At 39.7% G+C, this 22541-nt stretch overlaps 1 protein-coding gene across 1 annotated transcript in view; it reads left to right on the top strand.

Moving 5' to 3' along the window:
* Positions 1 to 22541, top strand: part of MUC19 (mucin 19, oligomeric) — a 211467-nt gene that overhangs the window by 147109 nt on the left and 41817 nt on the right. The window contains 37 exon segments of the mRNA XM_033223489.1: positions 100 to 153; positions 1608 to 1661; positions 2954 to 3007; positions 3156 to 3209; positions 3814 to 3867; positions 4399 to 4452; positions 4601 to 4645; positions 4877 to 4930; positions 5558 to 5602; positions 5869 to 5922; positions 6066 to 6123; positions 8217 to 8266; positions 8869 to 8901; positions 9164 to 9217; positions 9361 to 9411; positions 10274 to 10327; positions 10779 to 10808; positions 11078 to 11131; positions 11268 to 11321; positions 12984 to 13037; positions 13735 to 13788; positions 13932 to 13985; positions 14857 to 14910; positions 15404 to 15436; positions 15712 to 15759; positions 15897 to 15950; positions 16604 to 16657; positions 17422 to 17475; positions 17620 to 17673; positions 18082 to 18114; positions 18383 to 18436; positions 18588 to 18638; positions 20284 to 20337; positions 21387 to 21434; positions 21572 to 21625; positions 22124 to 22177; positions 22276 to 22329. Of these exon segments, the coding sequence (XP_033079380.1) occupies positions 100 to 153; positions 1608 to 1661; positions 2954 to 3007; positions 3156 to 3209; positions 3814 to 3867; positions 4399 to 4452; positions 4601 to 4645; positions 4877 to 4930; positions 5558 to 5602; positions 5869 to 5922; positions 6066 to 6123; positions 8217 to 8266; positions 8869 to 8901; positions 9164 to 9217; positions 9361 to 9411; positions 10274 to 10327; positions 10779 to 10808; positions 11078 to 11131; positions 11268 to 11321; positions 12984 to 13037; positions 13735 to 13788; positions 13932 to 13985; positions 14857 to 14910; positions 15404 to 15436; positions 15712 to 15759; positions 15897 to 15950; positions 16604 to 16657; positions 17422 to 17475; positions 17620 to 17673; positions 18082 to 18114; positions 18383 to 18436; positions 18588 to 18638; positions 20284 to 20337; positions 21387 to 21434; positions 21572 to 21625; positions 22124 to 22177; positions 22276 to 22329 (1875 nt within the window).

The following is a 22541-nucleotide window of genomic DNA, read 5'->3' as shown; positions in this document are numbered from 1 at the left end:
GAATGCTACACCATGCCTGCTCGGGTGACAGGCTCCTAGGGTTACATAACCCTGTACTTCCCATATTGTAGATGTCATCCTTGCTTTCTTTTCTCTCAGAGGCCACAAGTTCCACCAGAGGGGTCAGGACCACCAGATCAGAAGTTCCAGGAAGTAAGCTTCATCAGTCCCAGGCCTCAGAGTTCTCATCATTGCCGTTTTGTGCTCAGGATAACACATAAATAAGAAACGGGGCCAAGGAAGGGGCTTAATTCTTGTCTGGAAGGTCAACATGTATTCTGGCCAACCTGAGTAGTTCTGCTAAGGAGTTTCAGACACTGGGTTATCTAAGTCAGGCATTGTCCCATGGCCTGTGTGACAGTGTTAGTTCTCTGGACACCTGTCTGAGGCCCACTGACCTGCAGCAGCCTCCCCAGAACCCTGATTCTCCCTGCTCTGCTCATCACCACTCTGCATAGCACTATCACCTGCTGCCATCTCGCGAACATCTTTATTACACTTCTTGTTTATTTCATGTTTTCCCTCTCCCATAAACGTAAATCACATGAGTCAGAGACCTTTGTCTATTCTTTTCTCTGAGAAGAGGATGTCAGGCACAGAGGAAATGCTTCCATAATATGAGATGGGTGACTGGTATATTCTTATGCAGAGTGTCACTATGTTTAATTTTTTTTTTTTTTTTTTGAGACGGAGTCTCGCTCTGTCACCCTGGTTGGAGTGCGGTGGCTGGATCTCGGCTCACTGGAAGCTCTGCCTCCCGGGTTCACGCCATTCTCCTGCCTCAGCCTCCCAAGTAGCTGGGACTACAGGCACCCGCCACCACGCCCGGCTAGTTTTTTGTATTTTTTAGTAGAGACGGGATTTCACCATGTTAGCCAGGATGGTCTCGATCTCCTGACCTCGTGATCCGCCCGTCTCGGCCTCCCAAAGTGCTGGGATTACAGGCTTGAGCCTCCGTGCCCGGCCACTATGTTTAATTTAGCAGCTACCACCACAGTTTCATTTGGTGTCAGCAGCAGTTCACAGAGTCCAAAACAAGGTAGGATGAACTACTTAAAATCAGCAGGGGAAGGTATAAGTATCTCATAGTAGGGCATTGCTCAGCATCTGATAAGCACAATATCGCCAGTTACCGATATGAGAACATTTAGAATGTTCAAGTCTTTTTCTCTTTCCTGGGAGCACAAGGAAAGCACAACATTTGAAGTAAAATCAGGAAAGTGAAGTTAAGCTTCCTTTTTCAGTAGAGTACAGGGGAAGGGATAGTATAAAAGTGTTAGTAAGTTGGCAAAAAAATTATTCATGGTTCATATTTTCTGAAACAAGTTTTCAAGAAAGGTCTTTCAGTGTTTCAGGACCACATTGCTGATCCCAGTACTGCTTGCTCTATTAGCTCCTTTACTTTCTCATTTTAGGGACTTCTGGCAAATTCTCTGGGACAACCATTTCATCAGGAGGTTCCAACACAGGTAGTTCAATAAGAAAGACATCATCATCTTGCATGGGTGATAACTTTGTAGAAATTCAGTAATAAAATAGCAACTCAGTACTTTTTACCAGCATCTCAAATTTCCTAGACCTCTTGATTCTTCTCTTTCTTTCCTCAGAGGCCACAACTCTCACAGAAGACAGGAGCAGTACCAGAAGTGAATCCAAAACAGGTGAGGATGGCAGCTCAAGATTTGGGAGTTACCAAGAATCATGATTTTCAGGATGACTTGTTTGGAAATAGGCTTTCCTACAGAATATGAAGTAATTTATTTAGGGACAATCTGTCTAAGGACAAATATATTTTTTAATCTAATATTTTCCTTAACCTTTTAATATACACTTTTCAAATGGGTTGACTCTTCTAGTTGGGGTGTAAATGAAATGTAATTGTTTTGAGAAATTTCCCTATAACATTACTTTGAAATATTTTCAGTATAGTAGTAGGAACTAAAAGCAGTTTTAACCCTGGGAAGTAGAGGTATATGAATCTTGGAATCATGCCTACATAGATTTTTTTGCCCTAAAATGATAGAAATAATTAGTAATAAGTCAATGGGGACAAAATCACAATTAGATAGCAGGCATTAGTTCTGGTGGTCTATAGTGTAGTGGAGTGCTTGTAGTAAGCAGTATTATAGTATATATTTGAAAATACCTTGAAGAGAGATGTATCAGTCCATTTTCATGCTGCTGATAAAGTCATACCTAAGACTGCATAATTTATAAAGAAAAAGTGGTTTAATGGACTCACAGTTCCACGTAACTATGGAGGCCTCACAATCATGGTGGAAGGCAAAAGGCATGACTTACATGGCAACACACAAGAGAGAGCTTGTGCAGGGGACCTCCCCTTTATAAAACCATCAGATCTTGTGAGACTTGTTCACTATCACAAAAACAGCAGGAGAAAGACCCACCCCCATGATTCGACTCTCTCCCACCGGGTCCTCCCATGACACATGTGAATTGTGGGAGCTACATTTCGAGATGAAATTTGGGTGCAGATACAGCCAAAGCAGATCAAGAGGATTCTGAATTTTCTTACCACAAAGCTATGATAAATGTCAGAGATTATGGTTATGCTAAAGACCATGACTTGACTATTATACAATGTATGTATATCTATATCAAAACCTCACACTGGAAATATGTAAAATTATATGTCAATTAAAAATGTAATTAGAAATAGATACAATTATTATAAAGCAAATATTTTTTATCTTCTCTTCCTGGCAGTGAAATAGGTAAATATGGGAGAAAACTGTCTGTCTCGCTGTCATGCGATGTCAGCTATAATGCCCCAACTTGGTAGTTTATTAATGAATGGGAAAACACATCAGAGTGGCAGCCAGAGAAAGTGACCTTTGACATCTTAAAGATGTAAACAGATTCCTTCTAGAGGCAGGTCTTCAGGAGACAAACAGGAGTCACTGTGGTGGTGCCAGTTCCCACTGTGTTTCAGCCACCACTGGGGTAGTTCCTGCCACAACTGTTGCCCCTGGCCGTTCCAAGACAGGTAAGTCAACAGGTTGACATGGAATCTTCTACATGCCTTCGCATAATTAGATATCTCCTTTGTATTATTTTTTGCAGGAGTAGCACCATATCTTCTCCACAATCCTTAAATATACTCCAGGTAACTCTTATCCCTTTGTCTCCCTTAGAGGCCACCACTTTCCTAAGAGTAAGTGGAACAAGCAGCATTGGAAGAGCCACAGGTGAGTGCTATTAGACTAAGACCTGTAATTCCTAGTGACACCTTCAATAGTCTTCTGAAAATATCTACATGATTTGTCTATGTTATATTGTGAAAATTCAGAGAAAAAGACTACACAATCATTATATTGCCTCCTTATTTCCTGGGCTTACAAGGGCTTTCATTAAAGCATCATAACGTAAAACCATGACAGATAAATAGGTAATATGGGGAGAAAATTCCAATTTCCCCGCCAAAAAGAAGGACATGATAGTTGGGAACTGTCTCAGTGAAACTGTGTGGAAAGAAATATTGCATGGACAAATACGAATTACTTCTAGCACTGCAAGTGTCAGAGTAATAGTTTGCTTCCAAGTGGGGATTTGAGATTCCTATTCAAATCAGTGGACAAATTGTTGAACTAGTGACACCATCTCTTTGTAATTGTAGGTATTACTAGTGTAGTCTCTGGAAAAACACTGAAATCTGGAAGTTACAAGACAGGCGAGTCTGAAAATACATGCAAAATCTGGACACGGGCACCTTGGTTGACATAGTCTGCCTGCAGCACTGTGTATGGTCTCCCAAACCTTAATCTTTGCCCCTTCCTTTCTTTTCTTTCTCAGGCACCACAATTTCCATAGTAGGGGGTGACACCAGCCAAGCAGAACGTCCAGGAGGTGAGCTTTTTACTCTGAGGCCTTGGTGCTTTTATCAAATCCCTGTTCTCTGCAGTGAAGACATGGGTGTGAAAGTGGGCAGAAGAAAGGAGCCTGCATTTCCTCTGGGAATATAACGTGCCAGAGTCAAAACCTGGGTGTGCCTAGGAATTCCCTGGCCTCACCTGACTTATCCCTCTGGATTTCCAGGAGGCCAGGTTTGCAGAGCTAGTTATTATGTAGCAGGGATGAGGGCGAGCCGCTGGATAACCCCTGCTTATCAGGGTCCCTGACCCTTTTATACAATTCGCCTTTTTCCTAAAGTGTTTACTAACATCTTTCACACTGACTTCTTTGTTACATTTACTGTTCATTGTTGTCCTCCAGCTACTAGAATGTAAGGTGCATTAGGAGAGAGTTCTTCGAACATTTCGCTCACCGATACATGCCAAGGGCCTAAAACAATATCACATGAAAGAGATATTTAATAAAGCTTAGTTGAAAGGTGAAATGTTTTATTTGAAGATTTTTTCACTCTACTTTCTTTAATAGGTACAACTGTGGTTTCACCTCGAGTCAGCAGCAGTTCACAGAGCTCCAGACCAGGTAGGAAAGACTAAATACAGTCCTCATATGCTGGGATTAGAGTTAACAAGTTCTATTTTCAAATTCTCAGTATCAAAATGCTTGAGGTAATTGATGAGTAAAATTCAGAAAGATGAATGTGTCATGTGCTTTTTTTTTTCTCCTGAAGGTACCTCTGTCACACCAGAGAGCTCAGCGTCTGAAAGTGAAACAGGTGAGGAGGAGATAGGGTTCCCATCCACATTCAGTGTGCTCTATGGAAAGGGAACCCCAGTAGCAACAGTGATGGATAGGCGGGCCAGGACATGAAGTGGTAGTCACTTAATTTCCTTACAAAATAGAGGCTTTCAGGAACGTTCTTCCAGTGGATTAAAGCCATATAGCTACTTCCACAACTGATTTAGGAGGTAAAGCCATGTTGATCCCTTTCTTTTTCCACTTTTAGTTACTACAGAAGAATTCTCTGGGATAACTGCTATATCTAGAATGTCCCACACTGGTAGGTTGATAAGCAGGAAATCTCCATGTTTAACCACATAATATAGTTATTAGAGCTGCTTTGATGAAATACCAACCTCATTCTTTTCTCAGTATCCCAAATTCTGATCTCACCATTCATCACTTCCTCCCTCAGAGGCCACAACTTTAATAGAAGGCCGCAGCGTTCCTCCATCTGGATCCAGCCCAGGTGAGAATGAGCAGAGCACAGCTTAGGGTTTAGCATACTTTGTGACTCTCCGTAGACTCGTCTGTTGGGGGTGTGTAGGCTCGTCTGTTGGGAGTATGTTTTCCTGGGTAGTGGTTTGCATTTACTTTCAGTGTTTTCTCACACTGAACATATTCTGGAAAACTCTTAAAACCAACATCTAGCCCCATAGCTGTAACTTTCTAAAGAGGGGCTGGTGGTGCAATCAGCGTAAGAGATTTCTCCTGCAAAGTCATACATACCACTATGGTGTAGGGGAATTGGAAAATAGTGTATTTCTGGAAAGAAAACAATGTAAGTTCTGGAAGCAGGTATACCCCATATAAATGTTTTCTCACTCAAAAAAGCAATAATGATGTGAAATATTTTCCAGTGTTCTTGGCACATGAAAACATTGTTCTGGTTTTCATCCCATGGCAGGCACCACGGCAGCCTCAGGAGGCCAAGCAACTGGGAGCCTGACCAGTGAAGGGGAGAGAAAACCACCCCGTTTCCTTGTCTGGGAGTGAATGTATGAAATTCAGTGGAAGGGCCTCAATTTGGGCACATTACTATTTCCACTGCTTTGTTAATGCTATGGGTCACAGCAAAGGCATACAATTCTCAGTTCATCAGGAAGAAGTGAAAGGGCTCTTTGATATAACAAAGATACACCCAGATTCCTTCTGGAGGCAGGTCTTCAGAAGACAAACACGAGTCACTGTGATGATCTCAGAACCTTTGTGTTTCAGCCACCACGGGGGTAGCTCCTGGCACAACTGTTGCACCTGGCAGTTCCAACACAGGTGGGTCCCTGAGGTGGCAGATTCCTCCACGAATCCATCTATGACAAATTCTCCTCCAGTGTTACCCTGGGTAGAACTACCATAAGTTTTCCATGGTGTTGAAATATTGTTCATCACTTCTGTCCTGTTTTCCTCTTTCTCAGAGGCCACAACTTCTGTAGGAGAAAGAGAAACAACAAAAGCTGAAATAATCACAGGTGAGCTCTGTTAAGGTATTAACTATACCTGAAACCTTCCCAAGAATCTGGCCTGAAATATGTAAACACTTTTTGAATTCCCCAGAATTGGCATATTAAGGAAAATCTAACAGATGTCCAACATTTGACATCAATAAATACAGTACAGACCTTTCAAATTTTCCTCCTTATGTCTTGCACCATGGGTCTAAGGATCCTTCATCACAGCATCATGAGACCCATTCCCTGACAGTTACATAGATGATTTGGGCCCAAGTGTACATTGCTATCATTAAACCCTAAGAAAGGGACTAGTGGTGGAAGATTTTCTCTCAGAACACATCACAGTAAACTTGCTCAGGGAATGATATGTTCCATGGGCAAAGTGTGGATTCACTCTCAAAACTAAAGTCCAGAAAAATTAATTTCCTGGTATATTAAAGAAATAAACATTTAATTTGTTTTATTATTAAGAGCCCATGCCCATTAAATTAAGGACCACAAATTAACCAATACAATCCTTTCTAATTTCAGGTACTACTGAGGGCATCTCTGGGAAATCTGTGGAAGCTGGAAGTGCCCACACAGGTCAGGAATTCTGAATGTGTCCTCTTGGGCAATACAGCTTATGGGAGACTCAGACTGTCCTGTGCAGTCTTTTTTTAAAAAATTATTTTTTATTTTATTTTTCCATAAGTTATTGGGGTACAGGTGGTATTTGGTTACGTAAGTTCTTTAATGGGGATTTGTGAGGTTTTGGTGCACCCATCACCTGAGCAGTATACACTGCACCCTATTTGTAGTCTTTTATCCCTTGCCCCCTCCCACTCTTCCCCCTATCAAGTCCCCAAAGTCCATTGTATCATTCTTATGCCTTTGCATCCTCATAGCTTAGGACATACGATGTTTGGTTTTCCATTCCTGAGTTACTTCACTTAGAATAATAGTCTCCAGTCTCATCCAGGTCACTGCAAATGCTGTTAATTCTTACCTTCTGTTTCTTTCTCTCTCAGAGGCCACAACATTCCCAGGAGGCAGTGGGACCACCCAAGCAGGACCACCTGGAGGTGAGCTTTTCAGGCAGTGGCCTGGGGCTCTCATCATCTCTCAATTTTGGTGGCTGCAGTAACAAATAATATGAAAGCATTTGAGGAGAAGTCGGCATTCTCTGAGGCCATGTTATGTCATAACAGTCTCAAAAGTTATTCTGCTTATAAATTCCATGACCTCAGATGTCTCAGCCAGGCTGTCTCCAGTATCCTGGCCTATGGAGACATTTTTGTCTGATATGAGGATTGAGAGTATATTACGTGCATTCCAACCCTCCAGGACTTCCAGTCTTCCTTAGCCAGTTTACCTTTCCACCCACAGCTTGACATTTTCTTTTCTTTTTCTTTTTCTTTTACTTTAAGTTCCGGGATATGTGCAGGTTTGTTACATAGGGATACGTGTGCCGTGGTGGTTTGCTGCACCTATTGACCCATCCTTTAATTTGCCTTGGTGTGTGATGTCCCCCTCCCTGTGTCCATGCAATCTCATTGCTCAACCCCCTCACTTAAGAGTGAAAACAAGCAGTGTTTGGTTTTCCGTTCCTGTGATAGTTTGCTGAAGATGATGGCCTCCCGCTCCATCCATGTCCCTGCAAAGGACATGATCTCACTCCTTTTTATTCAGCTTGACATTTTCTATCATTTTTCTACTTTAATTATACATGATGCTTATTTTCTGTATCCCCTCACTAGAAAGCTTCATGAAGTCAAGTGATTATTAAAATGCCCTCAAGTTGTTTGAAAGAGTTCTACTTATAAAGATAAAACCATGCTTTGTTTCTCCTGTGGGCACTTCTGTCACAGCAGGGGGCTATGTCTCTGGAAGGCAAACAAATTTAAAGGACTATTCTCCCCTTGCCTTGTAGTAATAAAGGGAAAGCCAGTAGCCACACATCTATCCCATGTTGGCCTGGAAAGCCCAGTACTAAGCAGCTGTTCATTTTTATTCTATAGAAACAGTGTACTCAGGAATGGGCTTCCTGTGCTTTGGGGCCACGTTGATGCTTCCAAGCTTAGTTGGGGAGATAATACTCTATAGTTCCATTTTCCTTTTTTGCATTTTATGTACCACTGGAGAATTATCTGGAACAACCATTATGTCTGAAAGTTCCACCACAGGTAGTTTAACAAGAAGGAAATACCTCTTATTTAATGTCACATGTCACAATATCTCTTTTAGGATGGCTATGATAAAATAACACCCCCAAATCCCCTCTAGTATTCCAAATTCCCAGACTTCACTATTCTAATTTTTCCCTCAGATGCCACAACTTCCATTGTAGGGAATGGCACTAGTGGAACTGAACTCAAAACCGGTGACAATAAACAGCCCATACTTTGGCCTCATAAGGATTAGTACTCTCAAGCTCTCCTTGAGAGAGTTTTTCATTTAGAGACATTGCAAGTAATTCAAAATAGGATTGCTGTTATTTATTTGTTAATTTATTTGGAAAAACTACCAGTCCTAGAATTGAGCCTCCCTTCATCAAGTTGGATGACGGGATGGGATTTTTCCATTGAGTTACAACTCTCACCAGCATTTGAGCTGGAAACCAGAAAGTTTTCTGTGTGAATGTGTGTGAAGTAGAAAAGAGCTTCATGGAAACAGGGAGCATGCATCCATAATTGTGTAGCTAACAATTGGCTTGTCCAACATTTTCTCCTATATCTGAAGTTTCAACACATTTAAACCTTTCTTCCCTCCTATTTCTATCTCACAGCAGGCATCACTGCAGCAACAGGGAAGCAAGCAGGTGAGCATTGGGAAAATGCATCTAGTTTCTCTTTTGTCAAATTTTCAGTTGTGTTTGTACTTAAAACACTGTCTCTCTATCTCCTTTATTATGAACTGTTGAAAGCAGTAAATACATCAATTTTTTCACCTTCCTTGTGCTCAGAGAAAGAGATTTCTGTTAACGGCAAATGCATACAGAAACACAGCATATCCCTTTTAGATTTGGGTCCTCATTTGACTTACTCATTCACTGTGATCATCTCAGTTTCTTTGTGTTTCAGGCATCTCAGCGGTAGGCCCTGCCACAACAGTTGCCCCTGGAAGTTTCAGCATAGGTGAGTCAACTGTGTGGTGGGGAATCCTTTCATGGGTGCTTGCTACAGTAACATGTCTTTCCTTTTGGTGCTCCTATGTAGGAGCTCCACCGTTCCATTCCATGCCCCCTGAATCTTTTCCATTTGTGTCTTTCTTCTCCAAGCAGTGACAGCTTCTCCTGAAGCAACAGGAGTGACTGGCATTACAACTGCAAGTAAGAGCTGACAATCTACTACCTCCTTGCCAGTAGGTCACATTGCCTCAATCACATCTACCATTTGTACTTCCTGTGAAGAGCATTTTTGTTGGGAAAAAAACACAATTCCAAATAGGCAAGATTTTACCAATACATAAATGTCAGATACGCAAATGCTTTTATCTTCCTTTCCTCTGCTTCAGGGAGACTTCACCATGGAGCTAAGGCACTGAGCATCAGTTGTGTGATTGGAGAGAAAAGTCTTTCTTTCCTTCAGTGATATATAAAGGAAATAATAGCTACTAACATTTTTCTCATTAAATATTCTATAGAAATTGTGCGTGCAAAACATAAAGATTAACTCCTGGTCTAGAAACCTCTGAAAGAGCTTGCTGACACATTAGCAAAACAGAGTTCCCTGAGCCCATCAAAGGTCGTTTTCTTTTCATTATGTGTAAAGAATAAAAATATTGATTCTTATCACTCTGAGTTCCAATGTGGTAGCCACCGGCAAAACTTTTACACATGGAAAGTCTAATACTTAAAGCAATAAATAATGATGTTTATAGTAATAAGCATATTGATAATTTATGAGTTCCTTACTATATTTACTTTTTTAATTAGAGGTTTACGTATCTTATTCCAATTAAGAAATACCTAAGGTCCAATTAAGAAGATAAATTTACAAGTGATGTATCTCTTGGTTTTAACAATTAAACTTATATATTTATGTTTTTCATTACTTTTAAAGTCAGAGGGCCTTCTTTTCTGACTTAATAGAAAGTGTCCAGACATTTTGAATTCAGGTTATCTCATATAATGACATCAGCTTAGCTCATCCCTCTTTCTTAATACTCAATTAATTTTGGTTTTCTTCAAGAGACCACAACTTCCCTAGGAGGAAGTGGCACCCCTGGAGCAGAAATAAAATCAGGTAAAGACTTTGAGGTATTTATGTTTATTGTTGTATTTTGATAAATTTCATAGAGGAAATTTTTTAAATGAGTTTTTAATTTGGAAATAAATTGAAATTGCAGAAAATTATCACATATAATGTGGAGAATCTCTTTAGTATGGAGTGTGGTTTTAAATTTCCTTTGAGGCTATAGTATTTCAAGGAAACAGAGTTTCTTCTTGGATTTGAATTTATAAACTCTTGAGCTCAAAGTTCATAAAGTCTTTCCCTTCGGGAGACTAACCTCAGAGTTCTAGGTTGCTGGATAGGAGGGTTGCAATAATAGCTCTGGCTTTGAAGGGGTTTTCCTTTTGAAAAGAGCATAGTCTATAAAACAATGTCCTGTTCATAGATGAAAATTTAAGATTTTCTTTCTTCTTTCCTCTTCTTTCCTTCTCCTCTTCTTCTCCTAATCTCTTTTCATGTGGAGCCACCACTGGAGCACCAGGAAGTAGGACAGGTAAACTTGGGGAAAGCCTTTCATAAGACCTCCAACACTGGCATAATAATAATCATTATGATGAAGGCAGGGATATTGCTTACTGCATTAACCTTGGCCTTGTAAAGAAACACAATCAATCTGAAACATAGTTGTCCTTATGTCAGTTATAAGTCCAGGAAGTGTTTTTTCTTGCTTCAAAGTCACAAATAGACCTACTGTTGGCCACATGTTTCTAAGGGTCACAAAAGAGTTCCCATGTAGATCTTTCTCTTTTCTTTCCTACCTAGGCACAACTGGAGTGCTCTCTGCTACAACAGTCTCCCCTGGGAGCTCCAACTCAGGTAAAGCACCAGACTGGGAGGAACCACTGCTTGGAAAGGGCTCCTCAATGAGGTGTCTGCCTGGGTGACCCTACCATGTTTTTTCAGATGCTTCTAATCTTTGCCCTCACTGCTGTTCTTTGTCCCTGTTTTGCAGAGGCCACAACTTCTATAGGAGAAAGTGGAAAAACAGGAGCTGAAATAATCACAGGTGAGCTCTGCTAAGGAACGAAGTGTACTTTGTTATAATTTCCCATGTCTCAATAGAAATATGGCAAAAGTTTTTAAATTTTCTATATTTGGCATATTAGGCAAAAATTTAGCAGATGTTCAATATTTAATATCAATAAATATAGTTCAGATACTTCAACATTTTCCCCTTATGTCTTTTGCCTTGGGTCTCAGAACCCTTCATCCGGGCATCATGGGGCCTATTCCCTGATGGTTATATAGGTGACTTTGGCCCAAATCTGTCTTTCTGGACCGAAATTCTAAAAATAAAAACTCAGTGGCAGAGGACTTTCTCTGTAAACTTGCTGAGGGAATTATATGTTCTGTGGACAATGCATGGATCAACTCTTAAAAATAGAAAATCCAGAGTAATAAATTTTCTGTTCTATTAAAGAAAAGTTTTTTTTTCATTAAGAACCTCTGCCCATATCATGAGGAGCAATAAACTGACCAACTGACCTCAATCCTTTCTTTTTTCAGGTACTACTGAGGGCATCTCTGGCAGAACTCTGGAGGCTAAAAGTGTCCCCACAGGTCAGGAATTCTGAACGTGGCCCTTTGGGAAATACAGGTTATGGGGCCCTAGAATGTCCAGTGCAGTCTTCATACCTCTAATTCCTTTCTCTCTCAGAGGCCACAACTTTCCCAGGAGGAAGTGGAACCACCCAAGCAGGACCAACCGGAGGTGAGCTTGTCAGGCTTAGGCCTGAGGATCTCATCATGTCTCTAGCTGGTAGCTACAGAGAACAAATAGTGAAGGCATTTGAAGTAGGGGCCTGCATTTTATTCTGGGTCATACGGTGTCCTCTCAACCTGGTCAGTTATTCTGCTTTTGAATTTCATGACCTTGGATAGTCAGCCAGGCTGTGTGCACTATTCTAGCTTATGGAGACATTATTTTTTCTCATAAAAGATATTTAAAAACATTTCATGTATTTCAGCCTTTCAGGACTTCCTATTCCCCTACCCAGGTTGCCTTTCGACTCACATCTTGATACTTTTTAAATCATTTTTCTCATATACTTACACATGACATTGATTTCCTCTCTCTCCTCACACTAGAAAGCTTCATGAAGACAACTGATTATTAAAATTCCCCAAGTTGTATCACACAATCCTGCTTATAAATATAAAACAATGATTTTTTCATCCTGTAGGCACCTCTGTCACACCAGGGGGATATATTCCTAGAAGGGAAACAGGTCAGGTTGATTTAAGCCCTATTTTTCTCTTGCCTCATAGTGAAAGGGAATCCCAGAAGCAACACATCTATCCCACGTTGGCCTGGAAAATGAAGTGCTAGGAAGTTACTTGTTCGTTTTCCTTTCTCTATAGAAATCGAGTGTTCACAGGAGAGGGCTTTAGTGCTACATTGATGCTTCCAAGCTTAATTGGTGACAAACTGCTCTATTCCTTTATTTCCTTTCCTTTTTTTTTTTCATTTTAGTTACCACTGGAGAATTGTCTGGAATGACCTTTATATCTGGAAGTCCTAACACAGGTAGCTTAATAAGAAATGCCTCTTATTTTAATGTCAGATGCCATGATTTTTTAAAGCCTTCTCTGATAAAGTAATATCCCAATATCTTCTTCCAGTATTCTAAATTCCCAGTCTTTTTCATTCTCCTCTTTCTTCCATCAGAGGCCACTACTTCCACAGAAAAGACCGGTACTTCTGGAACTGGATTCAAAACTGGTGAGAAGAAACATCCCGTGATTTGACGTCATAAATATTAGGTCTCCCAAGCTTTCCTTGAGAGAGTTTGTGTTTGTATTATTTAGAGACACTGCAAGTGATTCAAAATAGATTTGCTGGTGGAGGTACGTTTTTTTTGAAAATCCACTAATTCTAAAATGGATCATTACTGCTTCATTTCTGAGGATATGATGCATTTCTCCATTTATGTTACAACTCCTGCTAGCAGTTTAGGTGGAATTCAGAAAGTTTTCAGTGCATGTGTGTGAAACAGAAAATACCTCTATGGAACCAGGACACATACATTTAACATGTATATTTGAACAAAAATGGTGACTCAGTATTTTCTCCTACCTGTGAAGCTTCAATACATTTAAACTATTTTTCCTCCTCTTTCTATCTCACAGCAGGCATCACTGCAGCAACAGGGAAGCAATCAGCTGAGCACTGGGAAAATGCATCTAGTTTCACTTTTATCACCTTTTCAGTTGTGCTTGTTCTTGGAAACATTGTATCTTCTTTTTTATGAATTGTTGAAAGCAGGCAGATACATCAAGTTTTCCACCTGCCTCCTGCTCAGAGAAAGAGGATTCTGTTATGGCAATTAAATACAGAAATACAGCATATCCCTTTTAGATTCAGGTCCTCATTTGACTTACTCATTCACTGTGATCACCTCAGTCTCTTTGTGTTTCAGGTATCTCAGCGGTAGCCCCTGCCACAACAGTTGCTGGTGGAAGTTTCAGCACAGGTGAGTCCACAGTGTGGTGGGGAATCCTTTCACAGGTGCTTGCTACAGTAACATGTCTTTCCTTTTGGTGCTTCTATGCAGGAGCTCCACCGTTCCATTCCATGCCCCCTGAATCTTTTCCATTTGTGTCCTTCTTCTCCCAGCAGCCACAGCTTCTCCTGGAGCAAGTGGAATGACTGGGGTTACAACAACTGCAAGTAAGAATTGACAATCCACTACCTCCTTCCCAGTAGGTCACTTTGCCTTGATCACATCTACCATTTGTACTTCCTGTGTAGCGCATGTAAAAAAAATTTTACAAATAGGCAAGATTTTACCTAATATGTAAAATTTGGACACTCAAATGCCTTTATCTTCCTTTCCTCTGCTTCAAGGAGACTTTACCATGGAGCTAAGACACTGAGCATCAGTTGTGTGATTGGAGAGAAAGGTCTTTCTTTCCCTCAGTGATATATAAAGAAAACAGTAGTTATTAAAATTTTTCTCATTAAATAATCTATAGGAATGGTACATGAAAAAGTATAGATTAACTTCGGGTTCTAGAAACCTCTGAAAGAATGCTTTTTGACACATTAAGACAACACAGATTAACCTCACCCCATCGAAGGCTATTTTCTTTTCATTATGTGCAAAGAGTAAAAATACTGATTCCTATACCTCTATAATTCCAGGTTCCAATGTGGTAACCACTGGAAAAATCCGCACACATGAAAATCTAATACTTAAAGCAATAAATAATGATGATAATAGTAATGAGCATGTCAATTATTTATGAGTTCCACACTGTATCTGCTTTTTTAATTACAGGTTTACATATCTTATTCCAATGAAAAAATATCTAAGGTTCAATTAGTAAAATAAATTTATAAATGATGTATCTTCACATTTTCACAATTAAACTTGTTTATTTATAGTTTTCATTACTTCTAAATTTGGAAGGCCTTCTTTTCTGACTTAATAGAAAGTATCAAGACATTTTGAATTGAGGTTATCTCATGTAATGACATCAGCTTAGCTCATCCCTCTTTCTTAATACTCAATTAATTTTGATTTCTTTTCATCTTTTAGAGACCACAACTTCTCTAGGAGGAAGTGGCACCACTGGAGCAGAAATAAAATCAGGTAAAGACTCTGGGGTATTTATATTTATTGTTGTACTTTTATACATTTCTCAGAGAAAACTTTTTTAATGAGCTTTTAATTTGAAAATAAATTTAAATTACAGAAAATGCAGAGAATCTTTTTAATGTAGAGGGTGGGTTTAAATTTCCTTTGAGGCTGTAATATTTCAAGAGAACAGAGTTTGCTCTTTGATTTGGATTTGTAAGCTCTTGAGACCAAAATTTCTAAAGTCTTTCCCTCCTGAGAGACTAACATCAGGGTTCTAGGTCTCTGGAGAGGAGACTTGCATTAATAGCTCTGGTTTTGAAAAGGTTTTCCCTTTGAAAAGGGTATAGTCTGTATAACATTAGTATACTGATTTCTACACTGTAGAAATCACTAAGATGTCATATTTTAGTTTAGAGATAAAAATTCAAAATTGTCTTTCTTCCTTCTTGTTCTTTCTTGTTTTCTCCTCCTCTTTTTTCTCCTTCTCTCTTATATTTTTTATTAGGAACCACCACTACAGCACCAGAAAGTAGGACAGGTAAACTTGGGGAAAGCCTTTCATATGACCTTCAGCTTTGACCAAATCTTGGTAATAATAATCAGGGCAGGAATATTAGCCACTGCATCACCCTTGGCTTTTCAAAGGCGCACAATAAACCTGAAACCTGTTAGTCCTCATGTCAGTTATAATTTCAGGAAGTGTGCTTTCTTGCTTCAAAGTCACAAGTAGACATACTGTTGGCCACATTTTTCCAAGTGTCATGAAAGAGTTCCCATGTTCATCTTTCTCTTTTCTTTTCTACCTAGGCACAGCTGGAGTGTCCTCTGGTACAACAGTCACCCCTGGGAGCTCCAACTCAGGTAAAGCACCAGGCTGGGAGGAAGCACTGCTTGGAAAGGGCTCCTCAGTGAGGTGTCTGCCTGGGTGACCCTACCATACTCTTCTCAGATTCTTCTAATCTTTGCCCTCACTGCTATTCTTTTTCCTTGTTCTGCAGAGGCCACAACTTCTGTGGGAGAAAGTGGAATAACAAGAGCTGAAATAATCACAGGTGAGTTCTGTTAAGGAACGAAGTGTACTTTGTTATAATTTTCCATGTCTTGCTTGAAATATGACAAATTTTTTTGAATTTTCCATATTTGGCATATTAGGCAAAAATTTAGATATTCAAAATTTAACATTAATAAATATAGGTCAGACACTTCAACATTTTCTCCTTGTTTCTTGTGCCTTGGCTCTAAAGTCCCTTTATGAGGATATCATAGGGCTCATTCCCTGACAGCTATATGTGTGACTTGGTCTCAAATCTATCTTACTGTATCTAAACCCTAAAAAATGGAACTTGGTGGTAGAGGACTTTCTCTGTAAACTTGCTGAGGGAATTATAGTTTATATGAATAATATATGGATTGACCCTTAAAATAGAAACAGCAGAGAAATATATTTTCTGTTGTATTGAAGAAAAAAGGTTTTTTTTTTCTTTAAGAGCCTATGCTTATATCATAAGGCGCAACAAATTGACCAACTGCCTATGATCCTTTCCTATCTGGGGTACTACTGAGGGCATTTCTGGCAGAACTCTGAAAGACAGAAGTGTCCACACAGGTCAGGCACCTTCAGAACATGGCCCCTTGGCCAGTACAGCTTATGAGACCTCAGAATGTCCTGTGCAGTCTTCATACCTCCAATTTCTTTCTCTCTCAGGGGCCACAACTTTCTCAGGAGGTAGCGGGGCCACCCAAGCAGGATTACCGAGAGGTGAGCCCAGCAGGCCCAGACCTGGGGCTCTCATCATCTCTCTGTCGGGGTGGGTACAGGGAACAAATAATATGAAGGCATTTGAAGGAAGGGCTTGCATCTTCTCCTCAGCCATATTGTGTCATATCAACCTTGGTTAGTTATTGGACTTGTAAATTTCATGACTTGGCTTGTCAGCCAAGCTGTCTGCACTATTCTAGTTTATGGAGACATTATATTTTTCTGATTAAGCATATTAAAAAATGTTTCATACATTCCAACCTTCCAGGACTTCCTATTCCCCTTACCCAGCCTTTCCACTCACAGCTTGATACTTTTTATCATTTTTCTCATATACTTATACATGATGTCGATTTCCTCTCTCCCCTCACTAGAAAGCTTCAGGAAGACAACTGATTATTAAAATGCCCCAAGTTGTATCACACAGTCCTACTTATAAACAATGATTTATATCTCCTGTAGGTACCTCTGTCACACCAGAGGGATATGTTCCTGGAAAGAAAACAGGTCAGGGTGATTTAAAGCCCTATTCCCCCATTGCCTTAGTAAAAGTGTATCCCAGCAGCAACCTATCCATCGTGTGGGCCTGGAAAATCAAGTGCTAGGAAGGTGATCATTTTCCATTCTCTATAGAAATACTGTCTACAGGAGAGAGCTTCCAGTGCTTTAGGGCTACATTGATGCTTCAAGCTTAACTGGAGACAAAATGCTCTATTCCTTTATTTCCTTCTCCCCCACTTTTTTTTTTTTTTTTGACATTTTAGGTACTACTGGAGAATTGTCTGGAATGACAATTATATCTGGAAGTTTTAACACAGGTAGCTTAACAAGAAGTAAATTCTTCTTATTTAATGTCAGATGTCATATTTCTTTTATGACTTCTATGATACAGTAATATCCCAATATCTTCTTCCAGTATTCTAAATTCCCAGCCTTTTTCATTCTCCTCTTTCTTTCGTCAGAGGCCACCACTTCTACAGAAGGGACAGGTACTTCTGGAACTGGATTCAAAACTGGTGAGAAGAAGCAACCCATGATCTGGCATCATAATTATGAGATGTCTCAAGCTTTTCTTGAGAGAGGTTATGTTTATTTTATTTAGGACATTGCAAGTGATTCAAAATAGATTTGCTGGTGGAGATACATTTTTTAAAAATCTACTAATTCTAAAATGGAGCATTACTGTTCCATTTCTGAGGATGGGATGGAATTTCTCCATTTGTATTACAACTATTGCTGGCAGTTTAGGAGGAATTCAGAAAGTTTTCCGTGTGTGTATGTGAAACAGTAGAGTCCCATGGATCCAGGACGCATGCATTTACAAGTGTATATGTGAATAAAAATGCTGGCTCAGTATGTTTTTTCTTATGTCTCAAGTTTTAATACATTTAAGCCATTTTTTCCCTCCTCTTTCTCCCTCACAGCAGGCATCACTTTCGCCTCAGGGAAACAAGCAGGTGAGCATTGGGGAAATGCATCTAGTTTTGTTTTATCAAATTTCCAGGTGTGCCTGAAGTTGGGAACATTTTCTATGTGCTTTGGTTTGAATTGTTGAAAACAGGCAAATACATGTAGTTCACCATTTGCCTCGTGCTCAGAGAGAGATTTCTGTGGTGGCATATAAATAAATAAATATATACATACATAGAGCATATTCCTTTTAGATTCGGTTCTTCATTTGACTTACTCATTCACCATGATCACCTCAGTCTCGTTGTGTTTCAGGCACCTCTGGGGTATCTCTTGGCACAACAGTTGCCCCTGGAAGTTTCAGCACAGGTGAGTCCACAGTGTGGTGGGGAATCCTTTCACAGGTGCTTGCTACAGTAACATGTCTTTCCTTTTGGTGCTTCTATGCAGGAGCTCCACCGTTCCATTCCATGCCCTGCCCCCTGAATCTTTTCCATTTGTGTCCTTCTTCTCCCAGCAGCCACAGCTTCTCCTGGAGCAAGTGGAATGACTGGGGTTACAACAACTGCAAGTAAGAACTGACAATCCACTACCTCCTTCCCAGTAGGTCACTTTGCCTTGATCACATCTACCATTTGTACTTCCTGTGTAGCGCAAGTAAAAAAAATTTTACAAATAGGCAAGATTTTACTTAATATGTAAAAGTTGGACACTCAAATGCCTTTATCTTCCTTTCCTCTGCTTCAAGGAGACTTTACCATGGAGCTAAGACACTGAGCATCAGTTGTGTGATTGGAGAGAAAGGTCTTTCTTTCCCTCAGTGATATACAAAGAAAACAGTAGTTATTAAAATTTTTCTCATTAAATAATCTATAGGAATAGTACATGAAAAAATATAGATTAACTTCAGGTTCTAGAAACCTCTGAAAAAATGCTTTTTGACACATTAAGACAACACAGATTAACCTCGCCCCATCGAAGGCCATTGTCTTTTCATTATGTGCAAAGAGTAAAAATACTGATTCCTATACCTCTATAATTCCAGGTTCCAATGTGGTAACCACTGGAAAACTTCGTACACATGGAAATCTAACACTTAAAGCAATAAATAATGATAATAATAGTAATGAGCATGTCAGTCAGTTATGAGTTCCACACTGTATCTGCTTTTTTAATTACGGGTTTACATATCTTATTCCAATGAAAAAATATCTAAGGTTCAATTAGTAAAATAAATTTATAAATGATGTATCTTCACATTTTCACAATTAAACTTGTTTATTTATAGTTTTCATTACTTCTAAATTTGGAAGGCCTTCTTTTCTGACTTAATAGAAAGTATCAAGACATTTTGAATTGAGGTTATCTCATGTAATGACGTCAGCTTAGCTCATCCCTCTTTCTTAATACTGTTTGTACTCTCTGTGAAGAGCATTTTCTGAAGAAAGATTTTCACATAGGCAGGATTTTACCTAATAACTAAAGGCCAGACACTCAACTTTTTAACCTTCTTTTCCTCTGCTTCAAGGAGACTTCACCATGGAGCCAAGGCACTGAGATTCAGTTAGGAGATTGAAGATAAATGTTTTTCTTCCTCTCATTGATATTTAAATGAAGTGATTGAGTTACTGACATTTTATTCACTAAATATTCCATGAGATACAAATGATGTGTAGAAAACATATAGAGATTAACTCCTGCTTCTAGAAACCTCTGAACAGAGCTTGTTGACACATTGAGGAAACGCATAGTTTTCTTATCCTATCCTACGCCATTTTCTTTCTCATTATGGGTAAAGAATTGAGATATTGATTCCTATTTCTGTTCCCACACTGGAATTATTACACACTGGTAGTCACTGGCAGAATTTTTTCTCATGAAAAGTCTAATACTTAAAGCAATAAATAATGATGTTAACAGTAGTGAGCGTATTGATCATTTATGATTTCCTTGCTATATACATATCATATATGGCCTTTATATACCTTATTACCATTGCAACTACCTAAGGTCCAAAGAAGATCCATGAGTTAAAAATGGACAATTAAACTTGTGTCTTGAAGATAAACACTTTTGCATGGAAAAGGGCTTCTTTTCTGACTTAGTGGTAGATGATAAGACATTTTGAACTGTATTTGTCTCATGTAGTCTCATCAGCTTAACTCACCCATCTTCCTTCATACTCAATTAATTTTGGTTTTCTCTCCATCTTTAAGAGACCACAGCTTCCCTAGGAGGAAGTGGTACCACCGGAGCAGGAATAAAATCAGGTGAAGATTTGGATATTTTCATTATTTATTGTTATAGTTTGATTCCAAGTTCATGGATTTCTTAGGGAAAACAGTTAAGCCTTTTATTTTGAAATATGACATTATGTAAAATGTGCAAAGATAAAGCAAAAATCCCTTTCATGTGGAATGCAGTTTTTATATCCTTTGGGGGCTATAGTATTTCGGGGAAACCAGCAATACTTTTTGGATTTGGATTTGAAACCACTTGGCCCCAAAGTTCCTAATGGCTTTCCCTTCTCAGGGACTAACCCTTGGGTTCTAGGCCTCTTGAGAGAGCAGATATAATAGCTCTGGCTCTGAAATGGTCCTTCCTGTGAAAAGAGCTTAGTCTATGTTACATTACAGTACTGATTTCTATTCAGCAGAGAAATCATTAAGATGTCACATTTTAGTTCAAAGAAAAAATTCGAAATCTTTTTTCTTCTTCCTTCTCTGCTTCCTCCTCCTCCTTTTTCTTGTCTTCCTGTTCCTCTGTCTTCCTTTTCTCCTGTTCCTTTCTTCTCTTCCTTCTCTACCTAATCCTCTTTCTTCTTCTTTTTCTCTCTCTTCTTCATCCTTTTTCTCCTCTTCCTTCTCCTCTTTCTCCTCCTCTCCTCTGCTTCCTCCTCTTGCTTCTTCTCCCCTGGCTTCTTTTTATTCTCCTCTGCCTCTTCCTTCTTCTCTTCTTTCTCTTCCTTCTCCTCTTCCTACTCTTATCTTCCTCCTCCTCCTTCTCTTCTCTCTTCTTTTTCTTTTCATTAGGAGCCACTACTGGAGCACCAGGAAGTAAAACAGGTAAATATGGAAACAGCCTTTGATATGACCTTTAATCTTGGCAAAGATTGGCAGGTATATTAGCCATGATGTTAAACTTGGCTTCACAAAGGCAAATGATAGACATGCAACACGTCTATATTTTTGTCAGTTATAGGTTCTGAAAGTATCTTTTGCTGTTTCAAAGTCACAGATAGACTTGTTACCGACATTCTTCCAGGGATCGCAAAATTGTTCCCATGTTGATCTTTTTCTTTTTTCCCACCTAGGCACAGCTGCAGTTCCCTCTGGTACAACAGTTGCCCCTGGGAGCTCCAACTCAGGTAAAGCACCAGGCTAGGAGGAACCACTGCTTCGGAAGGGCTCCTCAGTGAGTTGTCTGCCTGGGTGATCTTACCATACTCTTCTCAGATTCTTCAAATCTTTGTCCTCACTGTTATTCCTCTTCTCTCATTTGCAGAAGCTACAACTTCTGTAGGAGAAAATGGAAAAACAAGTGGCGAAATAATCACAGGTGAGCTCCGTTAAGGAACTAAGTATACTTTGTAATAACTTCCCATGTCTCACTTGAAATACAGCAAAATTCTTTGGCTTTTCAGCATTTGGCATATTACAAATATTTAGCAGATGTTCAATATTTAACATCAATAGATAGGGTTCCAACACTTCAATGTTCCCTCCTTGTGTCTTGTTCCCTGTGTCAAAGTCCTCTTCATCAGGCTAGCATGGGGCCCATTCCCTTGCAGTTATAGAGGTGACTTGGCCTGAATCTATCTCCCTGTAACTAAATCCTAAAAAAGGATCTCAGTGGTGGAGGACTTCCTGTGTAAACTCGGTGAGGGAATTATATGTTCCACGAGCAATATATGGATAAACTCTTAAAACTAGAAAGCCCAGAGAAATAAATGTACTGGTATATTGAAGAAACAAAGTTATTATCTTTCCTTTAAGAACCCATGCCCATTTCATGAGAAGCAACAGATTGATTAGCTGACCACCTTTCTTATTTCAGGTACTACTGAGGGCACCTCTGGCAAAGTTCTGGAACCTGGAAGTGCTCACAAAGGTCAGGAATTCTGAATATGGCCCCTTAGGCAATGTCAGCTTTGGGAAACCCAGCATGTCCTGTCCAATCTTTATACTTCCGATTCCTTTCTCTCTCAGAGGCCACAACTTTCCCAGGAGGCAGCGGGACCACCCGAGCAGGACCACCAGGAGGTGAGCTTGTCAGGCTGAGGCCTGGGGCTCTCGTCAGCTCTCGATCTGGGTGGCTGCAGTGAACAGTAATAAACAGTAATGCAGTGAAAGTCTTTTGAGGGAGGGTCCCGCATTTTCTCTGTGGCCATAGTGTGTCATATCAACCTGGTCAGTTATTCTGCTTGTGAATTCATGACCTCAGGTGTCTCAGTCAGGCTGTCTTTGATGTCCTG

This window comes from Trachypithecus francoisi, unplaced genomic scaffold (genome assembly GCF_009764315.1).
Source record: "Trachypithecus francoisi isolate TF-2019V2 unplaced genomic scaffold, Tfra_2.0 Lachesis_group11, whole genome shotgun sequence".
Taxonomy (NCBI): domain Eukaryota; kingdom Metazoa; phylum Chordata; class Mammalia; order Primates; family Cercopithecidae; genus Trachypithecus; species Trachypithecus francoisi.
The sequence above is the reverse complement of the archived record's forward strand: the minus strand, read 5'-3'. Positions and strand labels throughout refer to the sequence as shown.